The 23238-nt window shown below is 36.9% G+C and overlaps 2 protein-coding genes across 4 annotated transcripts; one reads left to right on the forward strand and one right to left on the reverse strand.

The window, feature by feature from the left end:
• Positions 1-528: 528 nt before the first annotated feature.
• On the forward strand, positions 529-6704 carry LOC125245089 (membrane-spanning 4-domains subfamily A member 4A-like). Of its 3 annotated transcripts, XR_007179434.1 has the most exons (9): positions 529-655; positions 1085-1295; positions 2813-2923; positions 3021-3089; positions 3799-3945; positions 4277-4390; positions 4880-5067; positions 5193-6163; positions 6379-6420. XR_007179434.1 is itself a non-coding variant. In XM_048155535.1 (8 exons), exons 2-8 carry the CDS (start codon positions 1110-1112, stop codon positions 6454-6456), a joined length of 786 nt encoding a protein of 261 aa, XP_048011492.1. In that variant the 5' UTR covers positions 529-655; positions 1085-1109; the 3' UTR covers positions 6457-6704. The 3 variants fall into 3 exon arrangements, 1 of the variants encoding a protein (XP_048011492.1); XR_007179433.1 differs by having other exon boundaries at positions 4880-6163; XM_048155535.1 differs by lacking the exon at positions 4880-5067 and having other exon boundaries at positions 6083-6163; positions 6379-6704.
• Positions 6705-19575: 12871 nt separating this feature from the next.
• LOC125244431 lies at positions 19576-23238 on the reverse strand. Its single transcript, XM_048154517.1, has 5 exons — positions 22926-23238; positions 21355-21531; positions 21137-21187; positions 20911-21042; positions 19576-20727 (listed from the first exon to the last, which is right to left on the reverse strand). The coding sequence occupies exons 1-5, from the start codon at positions 23236-23238 to the stop codon at positions 20450-20452; spliced, it is 951 nt and encodes a 316-aa protein (XP_048010474.1). The 3' UTR covers positions 19576-20449.

Genomic DNA, 23238 nt, shown 5'->3' on the forward strand with positions numbered 1-23238 from the left:
TAGGTATAAGAATTTTTTTTTTTTTTTTTTTGAGGTGAGTGAAATATGTTGACCCAGGAACGCATCTAACTCAGCAATATCAGGTGCTCGTGCTCCAGTGAGTGGGCATGGTTTCAGCGCTGACAACGGACACACTGCTTATTTGTTCAAGATTTTGTTAACTTTTTTTATTCACTTGGCATTTTTTATCATTCAGATTTGGTTGGGTGGTTAATAACACATTTGTCTGTGGTGTGACAAACTCAGAACACATATTTAATATTGCTTTACATAGACTTTAATCTGTTATCAACTAAAGAGAGTTACCTGCTTTCACCGTGGCATTTTAAATCATGCTGTGCTGATCATCGTTATTTGTATCACATTTTATTCTACAGTATTTACATGCCTGTTTCCAAAACCAGCATGTGAGAAGCATGTTTATGAATACTTCAGTTAATTATTGTCTTTTATGGTTTCATTATCTTCTGAAAGAGCCAGTTTTGCCACCCCTCCTAACCAGCTGAGCTCAACCTGCTTCCTGATTCTCATTTATTCTGGGAAACAATATCAGCAGTTACTCTTTTGACATCTTACTGTGCATCGGCTCATCTCAGAAGAGTGAACTGAACTACAGAGTGCGGTAAACCAACTGAAGAGAAGATTTTTCCCCACGGTAAAACAAATTATTCACTTACGCTGACTATCTGACTATCTTTATACAGATGCCTATATCTGTGTTATGTCTGCAATTTGTGAATGGATTTCTTTTATTTGGTAATCATCTATAATGGTTGGTAGTGCACTTTTGTAAGTGTCTTTGAAAAAGAGCATCTGAAAAATGGCGTAAATATAAATAATATATAGACCAATTTAAACGTGCTGTTTGCCTATTCTGTTTTCAAGGTCTAAGTATAATTGATGGCAATAATTTAACCAATGGTAATAACTACTGTTGACATAACTGCATTTATAAGTGTTTCAACAAAATTAAGACCATGTTTTATAATAAAAATAAAATATTTTAATAAACTGAAAAGTTTGTTTACATAGAAAATCTATTTTATAATCATGTCTAGTCTTGATTTACTTTGATTTTGTGCAGGTCAGTTTCAAATTCAGAACCAAGAATGTCTCAAACTGTCATACCCGTGAACTCTTCGACGCTTGTCATCCAGTTTCAACCACCAACACAAACAACAGCAGCTGGAACTGGGACAAATGCTCCTGTGCCTGTTTATGTACAACAGCCAGCAGGAGTTTCACCTCTTCATGGACTTCAGGCATTTCTGAAAGGCCAACCAAAAGCCCTTGGGGTGAGACATTGTTCATGAACCCAAATAATTGATTTGTATGTGTATATGTTACTGTGAGGTCTGGAAAATACATGAATAAAGTCTTTAAGAAAAAGGAGTGGTACACTGTCTCTGTCACAGTCACCCCCAACACTACAGTTCCCAGATGTGGGTTTGGCAGTTTGATATACACTCCGAACCACTGATTCAAAACAAGACTGGTGAAGGTTTTGAAGCTTCATCACTACTACTTAACAGTGGTCGCTATCTTCAGTCTTCTGTCATCCGTCTTTAGCCTCAGTTGTCAGTGACCATTAATGATGGTAGAAATGAAGCTTTTCAAAACTTTGAATCAACTGAACCAAATGCTTCTCATAAAGATTCACTGGGCCCTATTTTAACGATCTAAGCGCATGGTCTAAAGCGCATGGAGCAAGTGCACTTAGGGCGTGTCCAAATCCACTTTTTCTAGTTTAAGGATGGGAAAAATGGTAGGTGCACCATTGCGCCATTGACTTTAGACCAGGTTTCAGTTGGTCAATGGTGCAGTCTATTTCAGTTGCATCAAAATAGTAATGCGCAAACAATGCGCCTGAACACACCTTGTTTTCAGACCAGCATGCCAATGGGCATGCAAAAGATGTGAAAACAATGTTTAAGCAACGTGCCGCAGGACGTGAAAACGATAACTAGCAAAAGACACTTGCGTCGTGCCTGGCGCAGCATTGCACCAATTTTATGATAGGGCCCACTGTTTCGAAGCGTTCGAAACGCCGTCCACTGGTGATCCCTGCTGGTCAATAAAAACTCATGGCAAATATGCATAAAAACACATTTTACAAGTACATTACAATTATTTGATTTAAAGTAAAATCTATTCAATGAAATTAACTAATTATCTAATAAGATTAAATATCAAGGGTCTATATGTTCTTTTATCAATTTTCAGCACTTGTTTTGTTTGTTTCATGGATGGCTCATTTAAACAGGTCAATAAGAATAAACTTTGGCAGTTTAATACACGCTCAGAAACTGTGATTCGAAACAAAAGTTTCGTAAAGGTTTCGAAGCTTCATGAAGTAGGCTACTGCTTCAAAGACTGCAAAGACTCAGACTGCTGTTATACTCACCAGTGATTCTCTCCTGAATACCTAAACACCTGAATACCTACTTTTGTTACATTGTTGTCTCCTTCTGTTGCATGACATGTACACATGAACAAAGCATAAGATTAAGACTTATTGCCTTGTGACAATGCAGGAAAGACAGAAATAATATAAGGTTTATCATTTACAGAGTAAAATAGTAAAACTTTATAGTGTATCAGTCACAGAGAAGAATGTTTGTTGCAAACTATCAATCAATTGATTGCTTTATACACAAATTAGTGAATTTATGCAATAAGAGTAATTTTTGTAGTACAATCATAAATCCATAACTACAGCTGTTGAAAAACTATTTATATTGCTCATGTTATATTGTTTCTCCAAATTTTATATTGTTTAACTTGCATTATAAATGTCTCTCGTCCTTCACAGACTGTCCAGATAATGATTGGTCTGTTGACTTTCCTGTTGGGAATCGTGTCTACAGTTCATGCAGAATCCATCTCTGTCTTTAGTGGTATTGTTTACTGGGGATCTCTCATCGTAAGAAACAATTATACAATTAAGTGTTGTGTCTTTTATAACACAAGTTATATATTCCAGCAGAAGTCATGATTTGTGTCTTTCTCTCTGATCTCAGTACATTATCGCAGGCTCACTCTGTATTGCTGCAGAAAACAAACTGAATTCACCCTCCGGTTTGTGTTTGGTATGTACACAACACTTGGTATTTTTAGGGATTTAAGCATTGGAGGTACTTGAAACCTTTACCCCCGGTTTCACAGACAGGGCTTAAGCTAGTCTCAGACTAAAATGCATGTTTGATCTGTTTTAACTGAAAGTTACTTGTACTTACATATCTTAAAATATGTCAGAGCCATTGTTTTGTCAAGATGAACACCAGTAATGCTTTTTTTTCTCTCTCTCTCTCTCTCTAGTGAATGTTTATAAAAGCTACTTATATGCATTTAATGAACTAAGGCCTAATCCTGGCTTAACCCTGTCTGTGAAAAAAAGGGCCATTGTGTTTGTACTGATTTCTTCTTCCTTTTTTTCCGCCATAAAAGTGTATGGGGATCAGTGACTGTAATTCACAGAGAACCATTTTTTTTCATGAATGTCAATGCTCATTTTTCACAAATTGAACTTTATCCCCTAAACTCAAGACCTAATTTTAAGTAAAGTTAATACACATAGACTGCAGGACATTTTGAGAATTGTATCCTATTGTATCCCAATTATATCACTTAATCATCCACACATTAATCATCTATTGGTTCTTGGACCCTGATAATTGATGCTTGAGGGTATATTTTATATTTGTCAAGCAGTGTATTTTTATCAGACTCCATATACCTTTCCATCTATGTTAACAATCTGTGTTAATTTATTTTTTGTTGTTGTTTTTCTACATATAGGTGAAGGGTTCTCTGGGAATGAACATTTTCAGTGCTATAACTGCAGGTATTTCCTTTATCATAATTTCAATGGATTTGGGTCTAGGGCCATTAAACACTTGGTGCAACAATTATTATTACTGTTATGAAATTGAGGCAAAGTATAAGGTATGTCACCAACTTTTATATTCACATGTATTTATTAATTACAGTAAGATCACTGTGTGGTCAGAACACTTGACAAAAGTCAAGCCATAATCTGGACTCATCTGTCCAGTCTTTTCCCAACATTTTCAGAAGTAGTTTATAGATCTCTTACTATTACTGATCATTTACAATGTAAGAAAGCATTGACATTATACATTAACTGTAAACTCAATTCAGTATAAATATGTTGTATTGCTATATGAACCTCAAGGATGGAAGATTCTGAACTTCTGATTGTACCAGTGTGAGTGCTAATTATTTTGTGCTATTTGTGCTAATGTTGAATTCTCAGACTCTCTACTGGGGAATCAGTGGTGTATCAATGGTATTCGCCATCCTTGAGTTTATCATCTCCATCTATCTGTCAGCATTTGCCTGTAAAGTCACTTCCTGCTGTTCTCCACAGGTGAGCGATGTGTCAAGTTCCCAAACTTCTTTTGTCAGCTGAACCCCTCATATGCATATATCATGGAAATGGTATCTTTTAAGGGTGTTCACACTTGGGTTCATGCTTTACAAGGACCAACAAATACTACAATACAAAGTTACAATACAAATATTTATTTCTTAAATTCTTCACTATCAAATTTTCAAACCCTTAAGCTTTTACCATGTAAAATTCTTGAGCTTTAAAGCAGAAATAAAGGAGTCAGTCCAGTTTGCATTATTTAGTGAACTGATTTTCACTTCAATAAAACATGATCAATGTAACGATTTTAAAGAAAAAGCAGCCATCTTGTAATATCACAACATGTGATGTCACAGGGTTTGTTTGCTCCATTGGACAGTGAAGTTATATAAGCATTTCTTTACTTTTTGAACACAATCTTGTTTTGAAATGGAGGAAGACGAACTTAAAAGGATTGTTGAGCCCATAATTGTTCCTATTGTTAAGGATGGAAGAAGCCGTGAATCTGCTGGTTTAGGGTGAAGGGCGGGTCGGAAACACTACCTGGAGTAAGTGTGGATGGTGTACGCCGATACCCACCGTGTCAGAGTCCATCTGCTCTCAGGAGGCTGATCTGGACCATGTATTGCATGGTGATGTTGACAGTTTGATGTTGGATATTCATCCAAATTATGGTAAAAACAAAAAACATTACTTTTAATAAAGTACATTGGAAAAGTAGTAATTAAAGAGCCATACTAAAAAAATAGCAAACACACTTATAAAATCAGACCTTTTGTCTTCTGATGTGGCTTTCCAGTTTCCATCTTTAAATGTCTCTGTCTTTACCTTACCCTGTCAGTCCTCTGCTTCATCTATTTTCCTCAGGCAACACAACAAACCTGTGACGTCACACGCTGTGGTATTAAGATGACGGCACCCTTGCTCCGAAAGCTAGAACAACACATCCTTTTTTCTTTGAAATGGTTACATTAATCATGTTTGTTATATATTTTTATTGGAAATCAGTCTAATAAGTAATTTAAACTTGACTGGCTGCTTTATTGGAAATTATCTGAATGTAAAGTAAACTTAGCACACATTGCATTATCAAACATTAAACTCGCAGCACTTGCAGAGATGGAGTTGGTGAGAAACAGCATTTACTATAAACCGAGCCTTTAAAAACATGGTATTATAAGCTGCACAAGTGTACATGATCACAGTACAGCTTTTCACTCTGAAACATGCAACTACTAATTCAATGGAGTCAATTTTTTCTCTACTTAAAAACATTGTTCAAATATTTTATTTCAAGACATTTATCAGGGTTTTGTCCTTAAAGCACCCTTTCTTGCAACTACTTTCTTACACATCTTTTATTCCTAAACAATTTTTGAGCTAGTCTGTGCGTCTCTCAACTGTGTTCGGCAACAACATCTCTACTAATAGTTAAACTGCAAGTTTAACTGCTTCAAAAACAGCAAAATTACCATCTACTGAGAAATATCATGTGGTTTTTCAGTTGTGAAATTATTTTAAGAAATCCAAATAAAAGCTTAAGGTTTCACACCAGGACATTTCTGTCTTTTGCTTTTTTCTTCTCTATTTGAAGGAAATTGATATAGTGAAACTGTCTGCCAGTGTCATTGAATATATGTCATTTCACAGTAAGAAGGCATAAAACACTTCTTGTGCATTTTTCCAAAGGTGGCGTTTGTTCCACAAGTTATAACCCAACAGCCCTGTTGTTTTGGACACAATCATTTCCATGATCTTAACAATTCCGAGGTAAGAGAAGCTTGTAACCCCAGTTTAATTGTTTTGTGGTATATTCTTATAGTACAATTTTACTCAAAGTCCAATGTATTATTTGAATTTAGTGTCAAGGTATATGGACTAGAACTATGTAAAGCACTAAGTAATGGGTGCATTAACTGTTTAATACTATCAATAAATAAGTAATCTGTAAGGAAGCTGATCATATAGATTGTTATTTCTTGCAGATATCTGTGGTCAGCAACCCTTCAATGCATCACCTTCCTGCAGAAAATCCTCCACAATACAGTGAATTTAAAGAATGAATATGTGTGAATATGAATGAGTGGACAGAGTTGAGGTGGAACACATGAGTTTCCCAGTGATTTCCTGTCTCTCTAATGTCATTAAAAAGAGAATATGACAGCAAAGGAAAAATCACTTGATCAGATAATTACAGATTTTTTAAGTCACAAATGTGTAAACAATAACTATTCAAGAATACTGTTTCTACTACTATGCTATTTCATTTATTTTCTTTAGTTAAGTTTACTTTATTTTATTTTATTACTGAATTTGGATAGATTGTTTTAAACAACTAATTACTTATTACAGTATAATCTGTAAGAATAAAGTATACCACATTTAAAAATGGTATTCATTTCTCTTTTTTGGGTTACCTTTCACCTTTATTTAACCAGACAAGTAATTAAGAACAAATTCCTATTCACAACAACAGCCTTGCAGGAGAATATCAATCTCCTGGAGGACATACAGACATATATCTCATTAAAACTTCATTAAAACAAGGGTGATGGAACTGTGTGTCATTCTTTCTTCAAAATAGCCTTCCTTTTTTCTTTAAACGTAATAGATATAAATATAGATATTTTACAATCTTAAACTATCTGGGCCGATCAAGGTACACTTGTGCGTTGAGTTGACGCTCGAACCTGAACACGCATGCGACGTGAAGATCTTGTGAACGTGTTGCAGATCAGTATTTTTGTAAGTAAAGTGGTAAATTATGTTATTTTGCATAAACAAATCACTTCATTAAATTGAGGTTAAACCACTGGAGCCACATTGAGTACTTTAATAATGTCTTTACCTTTCTGGACCTTGGAGTGGTGGTTGCGTTGTATCTCTATGGAGAGACAGAAACCTCTCAGATTTCTGAAGATAAACGAAGGTCTTACAGATGTGGAACGACACAAAAATGAGTAATAAATGATAGAATTTTTGGGTGAACTAACCCTTCAAGCAAAATGGAGCTGGTGAAGCTGGTCTTGCAGGGTTGAGTGTGAGTAGGCCAGCTGTCTGTATGCAAGCAGTGTTTGGGGACAAGCATTGTTTTTGCTTGCATATTTCTATATTTAGGGGCCAAGCCCCGAAGGGGCTGTAGCCCCTATTGTAATTGTACGTTTTCCCTTTTATTAGGGGCCAAGCCCCGAAGGGGCTGTAGCCCCTATTGTAATTGTACGTTTTCCCTTTTATTATTATTATTCTTCCTCCCGAATGGGAGTCTATGGCAGCCCTATCAACGGAACATGAGAAAATGATGAAATTTGGCACAGTTGTAGAGATGCTCATGAATAGTGATTGGACCAAATTTGGAGTCTCTAGAACCAACTCTATAGCGCCACCACCAGTTCAAAATTTCAACATTCTAACGGTTTTAACATTTGAACTCTTTGTCATAGAAAAATTAAATTTAGTTCATCTGATTCGTCTCTTCATGCTGATGCTATTCAACTTCTTACATTAAGTCTCCACCCATTACAGTAGCGGCCATTTTGAAAAGTACAGTATTTGTTTTTTTCGCTTCTCCTCCTTCAAAATTTGTCCAATTTTGTCCAGACTTTGATCAGGTGATCTTTGGTCTGAGCCGCACAGAAATGACTGAACAGATTTTTTTTATTCATCTTTGTTCAAAAGTTATGATGTCACGAAGTTAACGAGGTTGACCCGAAATTGCTATAGAGGCTGTATCTCGGCCAAACTTTGAGCAATCAAAACTAAAATTGGTACACTTGATCAAGACCATGATCTGAGGTTCCATGCCAAATTTGGGAACAGCGCCACCTACAGGTCATGAGATCTGAAAAATGGCTATTTTGGCCAATAACTTTTGAACACTTTATTAGAAAATCAAGATCTTGGTGTCTATGGATTCCCTGTGCCATGCCGAATCCGAGGATATCGAATTCGTCAACATCGGATGAACCACGTGTCCGCCATTTTGAATTTTGTCATAAATTGCAATAACTTTTAAACAATTTGACATATCTTCACACAAATTGGTATGTATGACCTTTAGAAGGTCATGAAGGTACCTGAGAAGTTTCAACACAGCGCCACCTACTGTTCCACAGATGTAATGATTATTGCAAAACCACTTATAACTTTTGAAAACACTTTCCAAAATGTGTATGCTTTATGTCATTTTATTCCCTGGCTTATGCCGATTCCGACGATGTGTCATTTGTCATTTTCCTTAAATGTACCTGTCCGCCATATTGAAATAAATGGAAAACAGTTTTTTCGCTACTCCTCCTACAATTTTTGTCCAATTTTGTCCAAAATCAGCTCAGGTGATCTTTGGACCGAGCCGCACAGAAATGACTGAATGGATTTTTGATATTTGCTACCATTCCCAAGATATTCATCTCTGAATGTGACCTTGCTTGTGTTTGTTGTCTTATGCTAGTTAGCTTAGCATGCTAATTGCTTAGCATGCTAACCAGTTGTCATTCTCTTTAATGTGGCTCTTCAGTTATCAAGTTAACCATGAGCTTCATTAGCATTAAGTTAGCTTAGCATGCTAATATGGTTAGCATGCTAAGTAATGCTTTTTTTGTGAATTCTTTGTTAGACTAAAAGGTTTCTTCCACAGTCTGTTGAATGTGCATCCTCAAGTAGCTCAATGTGTAAAGCCAGTTATCTGAAGAGCCCTGTATCCGAAGTTAGTGGGTTCGAATCCCAGGTGGAGCGGTTTTATAAAATAGTGTGTTTTGATTCCTTTACTGCCTCTTGGATTAGAAATAAATGCTTTTTGTTTCATGCTGTGTTCATTTTCATCTAAGCTTATGTACATTCTGAGTTCATTCTTGCCCGTAATTCTGAACCAGCTGTTTCATGTTTGTTCATTTTCTGCTGTTTTTCCTCTTCCTGCTCTGTATTGCACTACAGCATGATGAGCTGCAGAATGATCTAAACTAAAGTTATTAAATATAACATTCAGTGCAGTTTTATAAAAATTCTTCATTTTGAGTTCATTCTCACATGAACTACTGAACTTCGGCAGTTGTGTAAACATTCACCTGCACAGTGGTGCAATGAGATTAGAAATGGACACTGGACCAGCGGTCATGGGTTTGAATCCTGTGTCATGGGTTCAAATTTAAGTGGCTCAGATGATCTTTTGACCGAGCACATAGAAATGAGTGAACAGATTTTTAATATTCGCTACCGTTCCCAAGATATTCATCTCTGAATGGGATCTTGCTTGTGTTTGATGTCTTATGGTAGTTAGCTTAGCACAGTAATTGCTCAGCATGCTAAACTATTGCTATACTTTCTAATGTGGTCTTCAGTCATCAGGTTAATTGTTTTTCTGTGAACTCTTTCTCACACTGAAACCTCTGCTTAGAAGACTGATGAACATGCATGGCTGATTAGTGTTACACCATGGATCCTGAATGCTCTGTGTCCGTTTTAGGCATTGTGCCTAAAACTGGTCTAATCTGAAGCTATCACATGCAATTTATTTATGTCCAAATTCATAGTTATTCTTCTTCCCCCCAAATGGTAGTCAATGTACCATAAGTAGGAAAATTATCAAATTTGGTACACTTATAATGATGGTAATTTAATTTTTTATATTTTCTACTGTTCCCAGGATATTTGTCTCTGAATGTGTCCTTGCTTGAGTTTGTTGTCTTATGTTAAATAGCTTAGCATGCTAACCAGCTGTCATTCTTTGTAATATGGCTCTTCAGCTATCATGTTAACCATAAGCTTCATTAGCTTGAAGTTAGCTTAGCATGTTAATCTGGTTATCATGCCAAGTAATACTTTTTTGTATTTTCTTTCTCACACTAAAAGTTCAGCATATTGAATGTGTGTGCTCTAGTAGCTCAACTTGTAAAGCCAGATGCCTGATGAGTGCCTTATTGAAAGGTTGTGGGTTTGTATCCATGGTGGAGCAGTTTTATGAAATGATTCCTTTATCTTGGTCACCATTGTATTGATCTTTATTCCTTTTGGATTAGAAATGTGTTTTCATTTACGCTGTGTTCATTTTTATTTAAACTTCTCTACATTCTGAGTTTATTCTCGCCTGTAATTCTGAACCAGCTGTTTTTCATGTTATTTTCATTTCTGCTTTTTTGAGTTCATTTAAAAATGCACTGTTCATTGTATGTAAGTTCATTCTTACATAGACTACTAAAGTTTGGCAGGTGTATGTAAGTGTCTGCCCAGTGGTGCAATGATTTGAGTGTCAGTCTTCAGATCCATAGACTGAGTTTGAGTCCGTTGTAGGGCATCTATTAAAATTGTTTGTACCATGTCATTTCAATTCCTTTATTATCCCAGTAAGTATTGTACTAGACTTTCTTCTGATTAGAAATAAATCTATTTTTGTTCAAGCTGTGTTAATTTTAATCTCAGCTTCTGGTCATTTTTTTAATAGTCTATGCTTACATTGCAAACAGAATAATTAAAAGTCAGATTTGAAATAACTATATTTTTAGGGGCCAAGCCCCGAAGGGGCTGTAGCCCCTATTGTAATTGTACGTTTTCCCTTTTATTAGGGGCCAAGCCCCGAAGGGGCTGTAGCCCCTATTGTAATTGTACGTTTTCCCTTTTATTATTATTATTCTTCCTCCCGAATGGGAGTCTATGGCAGCCCTATCAACGGAACATGAGAAAATGATGAAATTTGGCACAGTTGTAGAGATGCTCATGAATAGTGATTGGACCAAATTTGGAGTCTCTAGAACCAACTCTATAGCGCCACCACCAGTTCAAAATTTCAACATTCTAACGGTTTTAACATTTGAACTCTTTGTCATAGAAAAATTAAATTTAGTTCATCTGATTCGTCTCTTCATGCTGATGCTATTCAACTTCTTACATTAAGTCTCCACCCATTACAGTAGCGGCCATTTTGAAAAGTACAGTATTTGTTTTTTTCGCTTCTCCTCCTTCAAAATTTGTCCAATTTTGTCCAATCTTTGATCAGATTATCTTTGGACTGAGCCGCACAGAAATGACTGAACAGATTTTTTTTATTCATCTTTGTTCAAAGGTTATGATGTCACGAAGTTAACGAGGTCGACCCGAAATTAGTATAGAGGCTGTATCTCGGCCAAACTTTGAGCAATCGAAACAAAAATTGGTACGCTTCATCAGAACCATGGTCTGAGGGTCTATGCCAAACTTGGGAACAGCGCCACCTACAGGTCATGAGATATGAAAAATGGCTATTTTGGCCAATAACTTTTGAACAGTTTGTCAGAAAATCAAGATCTTGGTGTCTATGGATTCCTTGGATCATGCCGAATCCGGACGATACCGAATTCTGTCAATATTGGATGAATCACGTGTCCGCCATTTTGAATTTTGTCATAAATTGCGATATCTTTTAAACAATTTGACATATCTTCACAAAAATTGGTATGTATGACCTTTAGAAGGTCGTGAAGGTACCTGAGAAGTTTCAGCACAGCGCCACCTACTGTTCCACAGATGTAATGATTATTTCAAAAACGCTTATAACTTTTGAAAACACTTTCCAAAATGTGTATGCTTCATGTCATTTTATTCCCTGGCTTATGCCGATTCCGACAATGTGTATCATTTGTCATTTTCCTTAAATGTACCTGTCTGCCATATTGAAGTAAATGAAAAACAGTTTTTTCGCTACTCCTCCTACAAATTTTGGTCAATTTTGTCCAAAATCAGCTCAGATGATCTTTGGACCGAGCCGCACAGAAATGACTGAACAGATTTTTGATATTCACTACCATTTCCGAGATATTCATCTCTGAATGTGACCTTGCTTGTGTTTGTTGTCTTATGCTAGTTAGCTTAGCACAGTAATTGCTTAGCATGCTAAACTATTGCTATTCTTTCTAATGTGGTCTTCAGTCAACAGGTTAACCAAAACTTAGTTGGCATTAAATAACTTTGCATACTAATATGGTTAACATGCTATGAAGCTTTTTTTTTTGTGAACTCTTTCTCACACTGAAACCTCTGCTTAGCATACTGATGAACTTGCATGGCTGATTAGCTCAATGTGTTACGCCACGGATCCCGAATGCTCTGCATCGTGGGTTCGAAACTCAGTGTGACACATGCCCAGACCGCATGAGGTACTGTGGCAGGAAAAGATGCAGAACTTGTGTCTGTTCTAGGCATTCTGCCTAAAACTGGTCTAATCTGAAGCTATCACATGCAATTCCTTTATGTCCAAATTCGTAGTTATTCTTCTTCCCCCTGTATGGTAATCAATGAACCATAAGAAGGAAAATTATCAAATTTGGCATGCTTGTAGTGATAGTAATTAAAAGTAATTTGACCAACTTTGGAGTATCTAGGACTAAGTCTATAGCGCCACCACCAGTTCAAATATTCACTTTTGTAAAGGTTATAACTTTTGAACCCTTTGTTCCAGAAAAATGAATGTCAATACAACTGATTCCTCTCTTCATACTGATCACATTCAATATCTTACATTAAGTCTCCACCCAGTACAGTAGTGGCCATTTTGAAAAGTACAGTATTCCGTTTTTTCGCTACTCCTCCTTCAAAATTTGTCCAATTTTGTCCAAACTTTGATCAGGTGATCTTTGGTCTGAGCCGCACAGAAATGACTGAACAGATTTTTTTTATTCATCTTTGTTCAAAAGTTATGATGTCACGAAGTTAACGAGGTTGACCCAAAATTGCTATAGAGGCTGTATCTCGGCCAAACTTTGAGCAATCAAAACTAAAATTGGTACACTTGATCAAGACCATGATCTGAGGTTCCATGCCAAATTTGGGAACAGCGCCACCTACAAGTCATGAGATCTGAAAAATGGCTATTTTGGCCAATAACTTTTGAACACTTTATTAGAAAATCAAGATCTTGGTGTCTATGGATTCCCTGTGCCATGCCGAATCCGAGGATATCGAATTCGTCAACATCGGATGAACCACGTGTCCGCCATTTTGAATTTTGTCATAAATTGCAATAACTTTTAAACAATTTGACATATCTTCACACAAATTGGTATGTATGACCTTTAGAAGGTCCTGAAGGTACCTGAGAAGTTTCAACACAGCGCCACCTACTGTTCCACAGATGTAATGATTATTGCAAAACCACTTATAACTTTTGAAAACACTTTCCAAAATGTGTATGCTTTATGTCATTTTATTCCCTGGCTTATGCCGATTCCGACGATGTGTCATTTGTCATTTTCCTTAAATGTACCTGTCCGCCATATTGAAATAAATGGAAAACAGTTTTTTCGCTACTCCTCCTACAATTTTTGTCCAATTTTGTCCAAAATCAGCTCAGGTGATCTTTGGACCGAGCCGCACAGAAATGACTGAATGGATTTTTGATATTCGCTACCATTCCCAAGATATTCATCTCTGAATGTGACCTTGCTTGTGTTTGTTGTCTTATGCTAGTTAGCTTAGCATGCTAATTGCTTAGCATGCTAACCAGTTGTCATTCTCTTTAATGTGGCTCTTCAGTTATCAAGTTAACCATGAGCTTCATTAGCATTAAGTTAGCTTAGCATGCTAATATGGTTAGCATGCTAAGTAATGCTTTTTTTGTGAATTCTTTGTTAACTAAAAGGTTTCTTCCACAGTCTGTTGAATGTGCATCCTCAAGTAGCTCAATGTGTAAAGCCAGTTATCTGAAGAGCCCTGTATCGAAGTTAGTGGGTTCGAATCCCAGGTGGAGCGGTTTTATAAAATAGTGTGTTTTGATTCCTTTACTGCCTCTTGGATTAGAAATAAATGCTTTTTGTTTCATGCTGTGTTCATTTTCATCTAAGCTTATGTACATTCTGAGTTCATTCTTGCCCGTAATTCTGAACCAGCTGTTTCATGTTTGTTCATTTTCTGCTGTTTTTCCTCTTCCTGCTCTGTATTGCACTACAGCATGATGAGCTGCAGAATGATCTAAAGTGCAGCTTTATAAGAATTCTTCATTTTGAGTTCATTTTCACATGAACTAATAAACTTCGGCAGGTGTGGAAACATTCACTGCACAGTGGTGCAATGAGATGAAAATGGACCTTGGACCCGGAGGTCGTGGATTCAATTTTGGGGTTCCTTTATCAATTGTGTGTAATGAGTCATTTTGAACCTTTTTTATCCAAATAAGGATTTGCTAATCTTTATTCCTCTTCAATGAGATACAAGTATTTTGTTCATCTTTGTTCTCTGAACTTCTATTGATTTTCATTTCATTTCCAGCCGAACCATGTTTTGCAGTACATTCAATTTCTGCTGTTTTTGCTTTTCCTGCTCCGTATTGCGCTATGACTGGGGCTGGCCCCGAATTGCTGCTTGCAGCTATATTTATTATTTTTTTCCCGAATAGTCTTGGCAGCCCATCAACGGAACTGAGAAAATTGAAATTTGGCACAAAAGTTGACCAATGATGACCAACTCTATAGCGCCACCACGTTCAAAATTCAACATTCTAAGTTAACGAGAAAAATAAATTTAGTTGTCTCTTCATGCCTATTCAAATTCTTAATTAAGTCTCCACCCATACAGTAGCGGCATTTTGAAAAGTACAGTATTTGTTTTTTTGCTTCTCCTCCTTCAAAATTTGTCCAATTTTGTCCAACTTTGATCAGGTGATCTTTGGTCTGAGCCGCACAGAAATGACTGAGCAGATTTTTTTTATTCATCTTTGTTCAAAAGTTATGATGTCACGAAGTTAAAGGTTCAAAATTGCTATAGAGGCTGTATCTCGGCCAAATTGGATCGAAACAAAAATTGTACATTGATCAAGACCATGAGCTGAGGTTCCATGCCAAATTTGGGAACAGCGCCACCTACAGGTCATGAGATATGAAAAATGGCTATTTTGGCCAATAACTTTTGAACAGTTTGTCAGAAAACTGTCTATGGATTCCCTGTGCCATGCCGAATCCGAGGATATCGAATTCGTCAACATCGGATGAACCACGTGTCCGCCATTTTGAATTTTGTCATAAATTGCAATAACTTTTAAACAATTTGACATATCATCACAAAATTTGGTACATATGACCATCAGAGTGTCCTGAAGGTACATGAGAAGTTTCAGCACAGCGCCACCTAGTGTTCCACAGATATAATGATTTTTGCAAAATTGCTTATAACTTTTGAAAACATTATCCAAAATTTGTCTGCTTTATGTCATTTTATTCCCTGGCTTATGCCGATTCCGACAATGTGTCATTTGTCATTTTCCTTAAATGTACCTGTCTGCCATATTGAATTAAATCAAAAACAGTTTTTTCGCTACTCCTCCCACAAATTTTGGTCAATTTTGTCCAAAATCAGCTCAGATGATCTTTGGACCGAGCCGCACAGAAATGACTGAACGGATTTTTGATATTCGCTACCATTCCCAAGATATTCATCTCTGAATGTGACCTTGCTTGTGTTTGTTGTCTTATACTAGTTAGCTTAGCACAGTAATTGCTTAGCATGCTAAACTATTGCTATTCTTTCTAATGTGGTCTTCAGTCAACAGGTTAACCAAAACTTAGTTGGCATTAAATAACTTTGCATACTAATATGGTTAACATGCTATGAAGCTTTTTTTTTTGTGAACTCTTTCTCACACTGAAACCTCTGCTTAGCATACTGATGAACTTGCATGGCTGATTAGCTCAATGTGTTACGCCACGGATCCCGAATGCTCTGCATCGTGGGTTCGAAACTCAGTGTGACACATGCCCAGACCGCATGAGGTACTGTGGCAGGAAAAGATGCAGAACTTGTGTCTGTTCTAGGCATTCTGCCTAAAACTGGTCTAATCTGAAGCTATCACATGCAATTCCTTTATGTCCAAATTCGTAGTTATTCTTCTTCCCCCTGTATGGTAATCAATGAACCATAAGAAGGAAAATTATCAAATTTGGCATGCTTGTAGTGATAGTAATTAAAAGTAATTTGACCAACTTTGGAGTATCTAGGACTAAGTCTGTTATACTTTTACCCTTTGCGCTTCATACTACCATCTTACATTAAGTCCACCCAGTACAGTACCATTTTGAAAAGTAAAGTTTTTTTGCTACTCCTCCTTCAAAATTTTCCAATTTTGTCACTTTGTAATCTTTGGTCTGAGCACAGAAATGATGATAATCTTTGTTCAAAAGTTATGATTCACGAAGTTGAACCAAAATTGCTATAGAGGCTATTGCCAAACTTTGAGCAATCAAAACTAATACACTTGAAAACCATGAATGCCAAATTTGGGAACAGCGCCATACATGAGATCTGAAAAATCTATTTTGCCAATAATTGACCTTTATTAGAAAATCAAATCTTGGTTCATACTGATCGAACATTCAACATCGGATATCCGCCATTTTGAAGTTAAACATTAAGAATATCTTCACACAAATTGGTATGTATGACCTTTAGAAGGTTGAAGGTACCTGAGAAGTCAACACAGCGCCACAGTCCAAGAGTTATAACTTTTGAACCCTTTGTTCCAGAAAAATGAATGTCAATACAACTGATTCCTCTCTTCATACTGATCACATTCAATATCTTACATTAAGACGTCCACCCAGTACAGTAGTGGCCATTTTGAAAATGTACCTGTATTCCATTTTTTCACTACTCCTCCTACAATTTTTGTCCAATTTTGTCCAAAATCAGCTCAGGTGATCTTTGGACCGAGCCGCACAGAAATGACTGAATGGATTTTTGATATTCGCTACCATTCCCAAGATATTCATCTCTGAATGTGACCTTGCTTGTGTTTGTTGTCTTATGCTAGTTAGCTTAGCATGCTAATTGCTTAGCATGCTAACCAGTTGTCATTCTCTTTAATGTGGCTCTTCAGCTATCAAGTTAACCATGAGCTTCATTAGCATTAAGTTAGCTTAGCATGCTAATATGGTTAGCATGCTAAGTAATGCTTTTTTGTAAATTCTTTCTTACACTAAAAGTTCTCTTCCACAGATTGTTGAATGTGCATCCTCAAGTAGCTCAATGTGTAAAGCCAGTTACCTGATGAGCTCTGCACCCCAAGATAGTGGGTTCGAATCCCAGGTGGAGCGGTTTTATGAAATAGTGTGTTTTGATTCCTTTACTGCCTCTTGGATTAGAAATAAATGCTTTTTGTTTCATGCTGTGTTCATTTTCATCTAAGCTTATGTACATTCTGAGTTCATTTTCGCCCGTAATTCTGAACCAGCTGTTTCATGTTTGTTCATTTTCTGCTGTTTTTCCTCTTCCTGCTCTGTATTGCGCTACAGCATGATGAGCTGCAGAATGATCTAAAGTAGTTATTAAATATAACATTCAGTGCAGTTTTATAAAAATTCTTCATTTTGAGTTCATTTTCACATGAACTAATGAACTTCGGCAGGTGTGCCAACATTCACCTGCACAGTGGTGCAATGAGATGAGAAATGGACACTGGACTCGGAGGTCGTGGGTTCGAATCCCGTGTTGGGTGTTCCTTTATACAATTGTGTGTAATGAGTCATTTTGATACCTTTTTTATCCAAATAAGCATTGTACTAATCTTTATTCCTCTTGAATGAGATACAAGTGTTTTTAGTTCATTCCCTGTTCATTCTCTGAACTTCTATTGATTTTCATTTCATTTCCACCTGTCCTTCTGAACCAGCTGTTTTGCATGTACATTCAATTTCTGCTGTTTTTGCTCTACCTGCTCCGTATTGCGCTACTGCCCCTTCTGGGGCTTGGCCCCGAATTGCTGCTTGCAGCTATATTTAATACATTGATTATGTAAATGAAAAACAATAAAAGGTTAAAACATATGATTTATTGAATTATTATGATTATAACTTTGTAATTTCTTTTGCCACTGGTAAACTGGTCAAACGTTTCACAGCATCAAAGGAATTGCCTCCTGTTTTAAAATATTTGTACACAAATCAGTTAAAATCAATTAAAAAGCTTGTGCTCATTGCAAAACAAGAACATTTAAAGATATTAAAACCAAGACAAATGCCTAATAAAAGCATAACCATAAGCAGTTTGTTCAATAACAGGTTATGAGAAGAGCTCTTTCAGACAGCTAATATCAACTTGATAACGAAAGTTCAAAATGGATAGTTGCGATTTTAAAGACTTTCATACTCATTTAAGAACTCGCACACATCAAAATTCAGCTGTCAGTCACTGATTCCAAAAAATGCATATAGTAAAAGGTATGTCTGAATTGCTGAAAGAGAATTAATTCAATCAAAGTCAATGTCAAGTGCCCATCTAAAGGGATTCAGTAACATTTGTACATGTACCATATGAAAGAAATAAAGCCAAACTGGTTTGTAATTAGTGAATATGGTAATGCTGTTTTCAAAGTTGTTTAATCTGTTTGACCCTGTTTTCGTCATCCTGCTCTTCGCCCTTCGGATCCTCCCGTCTTCCTCACCGCCTACAATTTCTGCAACAAACAAAGACTGCATTACTGTCAGCTAAGTTCACCTGCAATATTCATTGACTGCTATCCTTACCTGCATTGCATTACCAATCTGCTATTTCATGCATTCCTGCAAATAAAAGTCTGTTTTGTACTCACCTTGTCTGCCTTTGTGGGTTCATGACATCAGGTTTGATTTCCTGGTTCAGTGGCTGGCTTTATCACCCATCCTAATCACCTGAGCTCCACCTTACATTCTGGGAAACAGTATCAACAATTATGACAACTTAAGACATAAAATCTGCCTTATCTCAGAAGAGTAACCTAAAAACAACAGAGCAAAGTGCAAAAGAAGAACTGAGGATTGGATTCTTTGACCTCAGGATTAAGATCTTTAGTGTTCCACTAACCTGCTGTGCAGCAGTAATCAGACAGACTCCAGACAATGCCTTCAATATCATCCTTTATCTTTAAGATCTCAGACCACTCTCAGAGAAAATCCCCAGATAGAGAGAGTACAAAAGTTTTTATAGAAAATGAACATGGTAAAGGTGACATGATTCTTTACGTTATTTTCTTCCAACTCGATTTTTTCCACATTTATAATTCTTTGTATATCCAGATACCAAAAATTTGTCTGGCTCACCTCTGGGCCTCATCCTTGCTTCAGTTCTGGGGTACGTTTCCCAAAGCGAACTATGGTCGTAAGTTCCGTCGTTAGAGTTCAATGGGACTTACGACCATAGTTCACCAACGATGCTTTCGGGAAACTCACCCCTGGCTGGGTCCCAGGCCCAAAACTGGCCCACATGAACAGCTTCAAATAGTTGTGGTGCATCACATCAAAAAAGCCTCCCAGTGCATATATGTTTTGGATGGATTTATTAAATGAGACAATCTCATTCGCTCTAGACGCATGCAACCAAATTATCCATTAGTAATCGAATTGACAGCTCAGTCAGTCAGAAAAGCCTTTATGTAAACACCTTAATCGATCCAAATGAAATTTGGGTTGGAGTGAAAGGGGTGGTTTATTTCTTTTCTAATATAATAGAGAGAACATGTAAACACTTGATCGGATTGAAAACTGAAACTGGAAAGGACTGCACATGTAAGCTCTAGTAATGAGCTGATGATCTGAATCAGACATGGAAAACATGCAGTGTTGAGGGGGGCTCCAGGAATGTGGTTGGGAAGCATTGTTGGGGAAATATTCATGAATATAGAAGGAAAAGAAAATGCCACAATGTCTCTTTATTCTCTTATTTATTTATGTAGGATAAATAGATACAGATCAAGGATCAGTAACAAGATACATTTAAAAAGGTATTTTATTAACTTTCTAGATTGGATGGAACTGGATTAAATATTTTGATTTATGACTGGTAATCCCAATATGAATGGAATTACCATCCCAGCCCACCGACTGAACCTGGTTTCTCCCAAGGTTTTTTTTTTGTTTTTTTTTTCCTCCATTTGTCACCTGATGGATTTTGGGACCTGTCTGTCTCAGTGCTGAAACTCTTCAAACAAAGTTACATTTATAGACAGCTCAAACTTCAAACACACATTAGTCCTCATTAATACAAGTTCACATGTTAATGATTCTTCATGATTTTTATCTTAAATCATACGCTGAAGGTTCAGAATTATTGGATTCACATTCTGCAAATCTCTTGTTATCTTAAGGGAAACAGTAGATAACCACTGAAAGTGTTGAAGTTTCTCTGGTCATCATATATCCTTGAGTTAGCCCAAAGTCTCACATAGACAACATCTCCAACCTCCAGGATCAACACAACTCCATTTGAGGAGTTCATCCGATCCTTAGGCTGAATATCATGTGCTATAACCATACGCTCTCCATTCTTATAAATGGCTGCATATGTAGTTCCTTCAACACCAAATATAGAGATTCTGAACATGTACGCTCCTTTCAGTGGGGCTGTGAAAATACCTAAATCAAATAACAAGAGATACAGAATCAGCTGTTTCCTGATTTCTTAATTACCAAACACACTGTAATAGTTTAGAAAGATGGCAGATCATTTAATTCTCTTATACACATTACACAACTGCAGAGAGGTCTGAATGGAGCAGAAGGTTTTCATTACTATAAACTGAGTTTTATGATAATTACCTGTAATTGGGTTGTAGGAGTTCCCTATGTTTGTGAAGACGTTCCTGTAGGTTAGTGTGATTTCAGTGGTAAAAGGACCAACATGTCCACTGCCAGATTGCATCAGTCCAGCTGAAAAAGCTATTTCTCTGTCTGTTATTGAAAAACATAAGCAATATTGTGATATATTACTCTATTACAATGAGAATTATACTCTGACTTTAACATAATTCAGGAACACTTTCACCTCTATTTTCCTTTCTCAACTCCACTTGACCCAGAGTAAGATTTGAAATTTCTGTGAAGGAATAGATTCTGTTAAATGACATTTATGCTACTAATTGTAATAGATAGACTAAAAATATTACACAACTTTACACTAAATATTACACCTATTCAATGTATTAAATTGGTGTTTTTCTTTGAGGATCATTGATAAAAAGAGTGAATGTTTTGGTGAAGTACCTTCATTTTTCTTGTTCAGCTCTTCCAGGATAAACGTCTGTTGCGTCTCTAAAGCTCTGTTCTTTTCTTTCTGCTCTGTAACGGTGGCGGTCAGTTCTCTGATGTTTTCTTTCTGCTCTGTAACGGTGGCGGTCAGTTCTCTGATGTTTTCTTTCTGCTTTGTAACGGTGGCGGTCAGTTCTCTGATGTTTTCTTTCTGCTCTGTAACGGTGGCGGTCAGTTCTCTGATGTTTCCTTTCTGCTCTGTAACGGTGGCGGTCAGTTCTCTGTTCTTTTCTTTCTGCTCTGTAACGGTGGCGGTCAGTTCTCTCAGTGCTGCATGGATGTCAGGGATGCCCAGATCACAGTATTGTTGTCTGTCAGTTGAAGCTTCAGCTCTCAAAGTGTCTGTTTGAGGTGGATTCTGTCTTCCGTCCTCAGAGCTGATCTGTTGACTGATCTCATTCTCATTGAGTCCTCCATCTACCTGCTGCTGGACGACAAACACAAAGGTTTCCAACAGCAGCAGTATACATACTAAAGCCTTCATTCTTCACTGATGTTTGTTTCCACCTCTTGCTCTGTCATCCTCACAGCCTCTCATGTTCCTTTTATAGTGTCTGATTTACTGTTTTTTTGTACTTGATTTATATTGCTTCAGATAATAAAAGTTGTTGTTGTTCAAGTTAATTGTTAATCATAATTAGTGAAATGTTCCAGGCTCAGTAGAAGTTTATCTCTATTCACAACATTTGTGGCACTATGTTGATCACAACAATAAGAAAGAAAATAAGAAAATAACTCTGATTCATCTCTCTCCCTTTTTTAATTTATTTATATAGATCAGCAGTCAGCAGCCTTAAAGCATGCAAAGGGAAAATCACTGAAACCTCCGGTCACATGAATAGATTTTTGGATCTCATATTTTAATAGTATTTATAGCACCTAACTTAATAAAACAGGGTGTGTGACTATGAGGAATGATTACCTTAAAATGTACGTCCATATGCAAGTTTAAGTGAAATTAAATGCATTAGCTATTGTCACATGGCAGTGATTATCCCGACCTCTAATATATTTCTGACCTCTGATATAGATGGTCACTCCACTCTCTGATATCCATGTGAATATTTTACAACAGTTACCAGGTTTACCAGTTTTATGACAAACAAAAAGGAAACACTGGATATAAATTTACACAGACAAGATTATTAAGTGACGATTACATATATAATGTTGAAGCCTTGTGGCAATACTCTTGTTGTAAAGGTCAGGATCCAATGATGACGAAGATGAAATAACATAAGATTTATTTACGAACACGATAAGAAGCCAAACTCCAAAACAGTGTGCTAGTGCACAGAAAACAACCGACAAATGAACAAGACAAAGGGAGGAACTTAAATACACAGATGATCAACTCAAATGACGAATAGCTTTGATGATTAGTTAGTGTCCATAGTGACTGATAAGTGGCAGGAAAATAGAACAAAGGAACATGTGATGAATGAAACCAAACTGAAAGTTCATGAAAACAGAAACTAACAGAAGATAACTGTTCCATTACAACCCCTTTCGGCAAGACCTTGCACCATAACAGAACAACAGAGAGAGGGCTGGAGGGGGCTTTGGAGGTGGACAAGGTGATGGTGAAGGTATGAAAACAGGATAAGGCACAGGGATGATGACAGGAGATGACAGAGGAGTAACACGATGATGACGATTCTCTGGCAGTAATGGTTGAGATGGTCCACTAGCACAGAACCAGTGCTTTCCAGTGCCAACAGCCCACGGAGGAGTTGAGGGAGGGAGGAGCCAAGGTGGTGTAGTGACTAACAACAGCTTCGGAGACGAGGACGAAGGATCCATGGGCGCAGACAGAGGACCGCAGGAGCCGAGAGACAT

This window comes from Megalobrama amblycephala, linkage group LG14, assembly GCF_018812025.1.
Source record: "Megalobrama amblycephala isolate DHTTF-2021 linkage group LG14, ASM1881202v1, whole genome shotgun sequence".
Lineage (NCBI taxonomy): Eukaryota > Metazoa > Chordata > Actinopteri > Cypriniformes > Xenocyprididae > Megalobrama > Megalobrama amblycephala.

What these genes read in the sequence shown, in the direction of transcription:
- LOC125244431 (XM_048154517.1), bottom strand. Translation starts at nt 23,238, where the DNA reads ATGTCTCTCGGCTCCTGCGGTCCTCTGTCTGCGCCCATGGATCCTTCG. An exon ending in GTTGAGAAAGGAAAATAGAG is followed by an intron (nt 21,043 to 21,136) that starts GTGAAAGTGTTC and finishes TTTCAATAACAG; the next exon opens with ACAGAGAAATAGCTTTTTCA. An exon ending in CTCCTACAACCCAATTACAG is followed by an intron (nt 20,728 to 20,910) that starts GTAATTATCATA and finishes TATTTGATTTAG; the next exon opens with GTATTTTCACAGCCCCACTG.
- LOC125245089 (XM_048155535.1), top strand. Translation starts at nt 1,110, where the DNA reads ATGTCTCAAACTGTCATACCCGTGAACTCTTCGACGCTTGTCATCCAG. An exon ending in TTTACTGGGGATCTCTCATC is followed by an intron (nt 2,924 to 3,020) that starts GTAAGAAACAAT and finishes CTCTGATCTCAG; the next exon opens with TACATTATCGCAGGCTCACT. An exon ending in CACCCTCCGGTTTGTGTTTG is followed by an intron (nt 3,090 to 3,798) that starts GTATGTACACAA and finishes TTCTACATATAG; the next exon opens with GTGAAGGGTTCTCTGGGAAT.